The 6464-nt window shown below is 38.9% G+C and overlaps 1 protein-coding gene across 1 annotated transcript; it reads right to left on the bottom strand.

Annotated features, from left to right (window-relative positions):
• Positions 1–204: 204 nt before the first annotated feature.
• Positions 205–3546, bottom strand: rrad (Ras-related associated with diabetes). The gene is made up of 5 exons (XM_046032805.1): positions 3391–3546; positions 2763–3153; positions 1919–1992; positions 1605–1809; positions 205–1192 (listed from the first exon to the last, which is right to left on the bottom strand). The coding sequence occupies exons 2-5, from the start codon at positions 3133–3135 to the stop codon at positions 915–917; spliced, it is 930 nt and encodes a 309-aa protein (XP_045888761.1). The 5' UTR covers positions 3136–3153; positions 3391–3546; the 3' UTR covers positions 205–914.
• Between the last annotated feature and the right edge of the window lie 2918 nt (positions 3547–6464).

Raw genomic sequence — 6464 nt, 5'->3', positions numbered from 1 at the left:
CTTGTACTCCTTTGGTGGATTAATGGTTAACACCTTCAGATAAACATGCTTAACTACCTTGTTTCCTTCCTGTAAAACCAATGGCCAGTGAGGCTTCATTCCACCGATACGATCAAATGAATATTCATGAGAATGTAAATCCCCAAAACAACATTGACTTATTTTCTGTTGCAGAAACAGAAAAGAAAACAGAAACAGAAAATCTTTTATGTTTTGATTTTATATTTTATTGAAAAAGGAAATCAACGTAAACAAAGAATTTCCAAATAATGTCAAGTTTCACAACACTAAAATAACTTATTGCTTAACTCATACATTCACAACCTGAATTCAATGTTATGGAACAACACAGAAAGATTCCCCTTCTCTTTGACTAGTCCTTAGTAACTTGGCCAAGGCACGAACCTGCGTACCACGTTTCAAGTAAATATAACTCTGGATTACCTAGTATTGTGATCCTTTACCATGTCTTTTAGGATAATGAGATGTATGTTGCATTCAGCATCATTCAAGTTATAGTATATACATCAATCCCCTCCACTAAAGGAGCACAACAATAACCCAACAGCAAGGCAATTTTTGCAACTCATTAGAAATAACAAGCCTTTGTGGATTTATCATACATACTGATCATGTTGTGACAGCAACATGTTTAAGGCAAACAAACAAACAAAATGAAATAAAATAAATGTTTGCAAAGCTTCATGCAGGTTATCACCATCATGATATGACTTGAATAATGTCAGTCGTTTTTTTTACTAATTAAGTCCTCTCTTTGCTTTTGGTTGGTGTCTAAAAAATAAAAATATAGGTCTGTACAGCTCTATTAGTCCTTTAGGGTTAGTGTTAAAACACACACAGCTTCTGGTCTTCAGAGGCCAAAGAAAAAAATGTCCGTCTGTCCCATCTTTTCCTCAGAGAACTGTTAGGTCATGGCAGGACTTTGACTTCTGCCTGAATGCCATCTTCTTGTTCTTGCGTGCAACCATGCGGCCCAGAAACCGTTTGGCCTTCTTGCCAATGCTCTCTCTACGCCTGCAGTTGGCCATGCGTCGCGCGTTCTCCTCCTTGCTGTCTTTCCTCAAGCGGATCTGTCTGACGATGCCCTCGAATAGATCCTGCACATTGTGGTGAAGGGATGCTGATGTCTCAATGAACTTGCAGTCAAATACCACTGCACAGGCACTCCCCTCTGCAATAGAGTACATATGGAGGAAGGAAAGTTAGTACTTTGAGTAGATGTGCATTATGAAAACATTAAAGTAGAAGCTCAAGTAGATTGAGGCTGAAAACTGAAAATAGTGACCCTAGATAGAATAAATTAGCCCTATTTCATAGTAGTTTTAAAACTCTGGCAGATAGCTTTAGTTTGCAGTGGTATTTGAAAGTAGACCTGAACCTGAGCAGTTAAGTGAGAAATGTGGCCTGATCCCACAAAAGCCGGTCAAACCCAACCTGTTCTGTCAGATTTGATCATGAAAAAACTCAAATGATTAATATTAGATATTTTTAAAGTAACCAAACTTCATAACCTATCTACCCTAAGCTTAAAACTTATATTAGCTTAACACATAATGCAAAGTTAGTTCTTCGTGTTGACTTACCATCTACAGACACTTCTCTGGACCGCACCAGGTCACTCTTGTTGCCCACAAGGATTATGGGAATGTTCTCTGACTGCCTGGCCCGACGCAACTGAATACGCAGCTCTGATGCCTTCTCAAAGCTTGATTTGTCTGTCACTGAATACACAATGATGTAGGCATCTCCCATCCTCATGCACTGTTCCTTCAGCCACTGGCTGTTATCCTTTAAGAAAGAAACAGATCCCAAGTTTAGTATCATACATGGCTGATCCCACCTTTTACTATGAATCAATGTAAGTGAACAAATGTTGCAAACATAAAATATAACTCACCTGTTCCCAGATGTCATACAACACAATGGATGACTCTTCTTCATCCACTACCACAGATCTGTCATAAGTGTTTCCTGAGGGGGGAAAAAAGAAATATACTGTTACACACTGACAGAGAGCAGCAAAGCATCTCTTATCTGGTGTGTTTGTTGTCAGTGTGTGTTGTTGCTTTCCTTCACACTGATTTAAGCACATTTTTTTTCTTTTGTAGTCTACACACTGATCACAGCGTGTGATCAAGCCATCACTGGCCTTTTATATTTCCCCTTCACATTACACTATTGGATATGTTTCTGACAGCCGCACAACTGAGGGCAGGGCTGGTGCCTCGCTGTAGATGGAAATAGCAATAATCAATGCATGTACACCCTTGCGTGCAAAAATAAGAATGCAGTTTGTTTTTAATCCATCGACTAAACTTTCTAAGTTCTTTATTGTCCGACTGTGGGGATATATGTTAATTTTATCAATATTCTCATGCATAGTTCTGACTTAGAGAGCTCATAAGGCTTCATGTCGCTTTTGTTTAAGTCTAACATCTTCATTATTTTTAAAATGTGAATGGGGTTTCTTTTTAAAGGTTAAGGTTAGGATCATTCAAAAAGAAGAAATTGGCCTCCAAAGTTTGGATGCTTAATATCTTAGAACTGCACTTCATTCATTGAATCTTGCCTCTCCAGAGCATAAGTTCCTATAGTTGTATTGTTCAGAATTAAGACAATGGACACCTTTAGCGTATGTGTATGCTTTAGTGTGTGTGTGTGTGTGTGTGTGTGTGTGTGTGTGTGTGTGTGTGTGTGTGGGTTGCTGGGGTTGATGACTCATCCTCAGCATTATCATTTACCTGTTTCATCGCAATCGTGACCAGCATCCTCAACACCTCCAAAGACGCGCGCTAGGCTGGACTTGCCGACACCGTGCTCGCCGAGGAGAACCACCTTGTAAACCTGGGACTCCGCTTCGCTGCCGGTGGAGATGACAGAGTCGGAGGAGTCCGACGCGCAGCTGCCTCGGTGCTGCTCGTTCGGCGAGTAGGACGTGCAGCGCAGGAGGTTGGATAGCTCGTCGGTTTGCCCTGTCTGTGGCATCGTGGCGCGCAGGTCCCGGTCGTCCACGGGCATGCTTCTCCGGTGTAGGTTTGGTACATTCATGGGGAACGGCATGCTCCCTCTTCTCTTCTCCATGTTCCGCAATTTGTCACCCTTGTTCAATGTCATTGTGCTTAAACCGAGAGTCTGTGGATAGAAGTGACATGCGTAAATGTGTGCTCTTATGTTTGATCACATTTGAACAGGCCTAAAACAAAAGTGTAAAGTCTGTATAGGGATGCAGTGGAGGTTAACGCCACAATTCAACACATACGTTTGTCTGTTGCTTTTATAGGCCAATTAAGCAAACATTAAATCAAATAAAAACGCAAAACAACCCTAAAAATTAAAATGTCCGATTAGTAGACAAATAAAGACACTTACTCAGTGCTGGCAATTAAATCCAATGAAGGCAATCCAATAATCCTTGGTTTGAAGAGTTGTTGCAGCCTGAAAAAGCGGTTTTGCTCGAGTATAATCAGAGTCTCTGCTCTGCCTACTTATAAGGGGACTCGGAGTGACGTCGGCAGGGATTCGCCCCAGAGAATCACGTCTCCGCTTATAATAGTGGTGCGTAACGGTAACATCATACAGAGGAGGGGGTGTATGACTAGAGCTGAGGAATCTCCCTTCCGTATCGCCAAATGGAGAGTTTACCTCTGAGGGGGCGGCCAGAGATGAATCCTTGGAGAGGGAAAGCCCACTTAAAGCCAGAGTGATATCCATATTTTAAATTAATTTATAGCCTACATTTGGAGATGGTGGAAGTATATCCACATGATGCGAGATGGTAATGTGTATTGGGCGCATAAATTGTACAGACCTTATGAATGCTATAATGGAAATGTTTTCGCTTGCCTTGCTTAAATTGTCAGTTTTGAGCCTGGCCACTGCAAGGTGGAGGTCATGGTTACAATTACACACTATGGGAATGTCATTTTAATGTGAGGGGGTTCACATTATACATGCATATGGGTATATGGGCAAACTTGAATGCATTAGGCCTATAAAATGCGAAATATTTGGTAATTGGCTCCGTCTGTGGCGGCTCTATGGACTGCCGTCGCACTTGAATTCATTATTGTGCATATATGCAGAAAATAAATACTTGTGTGTGTCAGTGAAAATGCCATTAACACGAAAAATACCAGGGTGGGATTCTTTTATCAGGCATTGCTTTCCACACACCCACTTACGGACTGAAAAAAATGAAGGCTGCACCCACAGAACCATCGTGCCTTGCATTTGCAGTTGTAATTCTTCACAGCAGACAGGCCGGACCTATGCCAATAATAATGTTTGGCTTTACTGACCCATGCCTTAATAATGCCAAATGGATTCATTTTAACGATGCTATCTTTGCTAAATAACACATTAATAATGGCACTTAATGGAGCTCAAGTGACTTTGAGTCAGTTTTCTCTATTTTACTTCTGCCTGCGTTTTTATGTTTAATCTAGCATTTTTTTTGGCACATAATGTAACCACTTTGAACGCTACAGCGCTGTGCTCTATAGACAGAATTAAATTTTCCAGTTTCCATGGTATGTTGCTGCCCCCTTGTGGCTTTGGGTCTTGTATTACAGTTGAACCTTTTGAAATCATAGGTACAGTATGTGTCCAATGTCTAATGTGTGTTCTGCCTTGTCAAAAAATCATTGTGATAGGGGTATTAGTGCAATTGGTGTTTGCATTCTTTTCTAAATCTACTTATCACAGTTAATATTTACCTCAGACGCTCTTCTAGGATTTGTTTTCTTTACCAAATCAACCTCACAGAGTTCACTTACCATTTATCCAGTGTTTAAGGATTTCTTGGCCTTTAGAGATAAGGCATTTTGTTATATTCTGTCTTGGACTTACTTGAATTTATTAGAATATAACACGTTTCCCGTGATGATATGACTGTGTGCATTTTATTCTGTATTTGGATAGCTTCCACTTACTGTTGTTTCTGTGATCAACATATTAATTCAGATCTGTATCAACCCATCAAATTAAAGGTGTGGACAGGGTGCTCTCGTTGTTTGGTAACAGCTTGAAGCAATACTACTAATAATAATAATTGTGACCACACACTTTCAGCCCTGGTTAGATCAGATTTTGCTCACTTTATTTAGGTAATATATATATAATATATATACCACAGATCATAAATGTTTGTATAAAATGTCAATAGACAATGACAATAGGCTCATATGAAAAAAATATCTTATGAGCCTATTCATTGTTTACAGTCTACTGATCAACTGATCAACTCAACGATGCAAAATCTGTGTTGCCATCTTTGGTGTATCATTTGTAGGCCTATATAAAATAAAATGTGTAAGTGGACCATACACAGAGGGTATGGTATGCTGTACAGAGTGTAAAGCCCCTTGAAGCAAATTTGACTTGTGATATTGCTCTATATAAATAAAAACTGACATTTAGATAAAGTAAAAAAGTACTGATTCTGCAGCTGTAAATGATTCTATCCTATCCGATACTGGATTTTTGAGGCTGATACTGATATCAATATTTGGGAGTTTAAAAAGAATTTAGAGATTATAGATAGACGAAACTGACAGAAGGGCAGGACTTGTCGCAATTACAAATCCGTCTGCTACTTCAGCACCATGGACAGCACTTTGGGTTTATCAATACACAGCAAAGTTAGTTACTGAGATTTTAGGGCCATGGTGTGGGCCACAGATTCTCATCTGTTAGATAAAGAATCAATGAGCCGCCCGGGCAGACTAGACTAACATTTTAAACTAAACAACCCCTCCAGGGGTTGTTGACATGGCAAACAGAATAGAAAAATACAATAGGCAAACTTTCCTAGTTATGAAAAAATGCCATTCATTATAAACAGGTTGCCTTTTCAATAAAAATTCAAGTTAGTCAGTTGTGTGTGTGTGTGTGTGTGTGTGTGTGTGTGTCACATATTCAGATCCTTTACTTAAAAAAAAGTACTTGTACCACATTGTTAAAACACTGTTACAGCTCTGCATTTAAAACTGTTACTAAAGTAAAAGTATGTATAATCAGGAAAATTTACTTAAAGTATTAAAGGTAAAAGTAAGCTACTCACTGCAATAAGAAAAATGTCCTTTGACTGTTATACTATTATATATTAGATAATTATTATCACTCGTAAATTAATGGTTTTAATGTTGTAATTGTTGAAGGGAGCTCTTTTAAACCATTTGTTTTGGAGGGCAACTAATTACTTATTATTAATGGATTAATCTGCTGATTATTTTCTCCATTAATTGATTTTTTGAAATTCTGAAAATGGTAAGAAATGCTGTAACAATTACCCAGAGCCCAAAGTGACACTTTCACAATGCTTGCTTTGTCTAACCAACCAAAATCATTACAAACAAATTAAAATAATTTAAAGCAAAACAGCAAATCTTCACACTTGTGAAGGTGGAACTACCATGCAATGTTTTTACAAGAAAAGGTCTTAA

Source organism: Micropterus dolomieu, linkage group LG20 (assembly GCF_021292245.1).
Source record: "Micropterus dolomieu isolate WLL.071019.BEF.003 ecotype Adirondacks linkage group LG20, ASM2129224v1, whole genome shotgun sequence".
NCBI lineage: Eukaryota > Metazoa > Chordata > Actinopteri > Centrarchiformes > Centrarchidae > Micropterus > Micropterus dolomieu.
The sequence above is the reverse complement of the archived record's forward strand: the minus strand, read 5'-3'. Positions and strand labels throughout refer to the sequence as shown.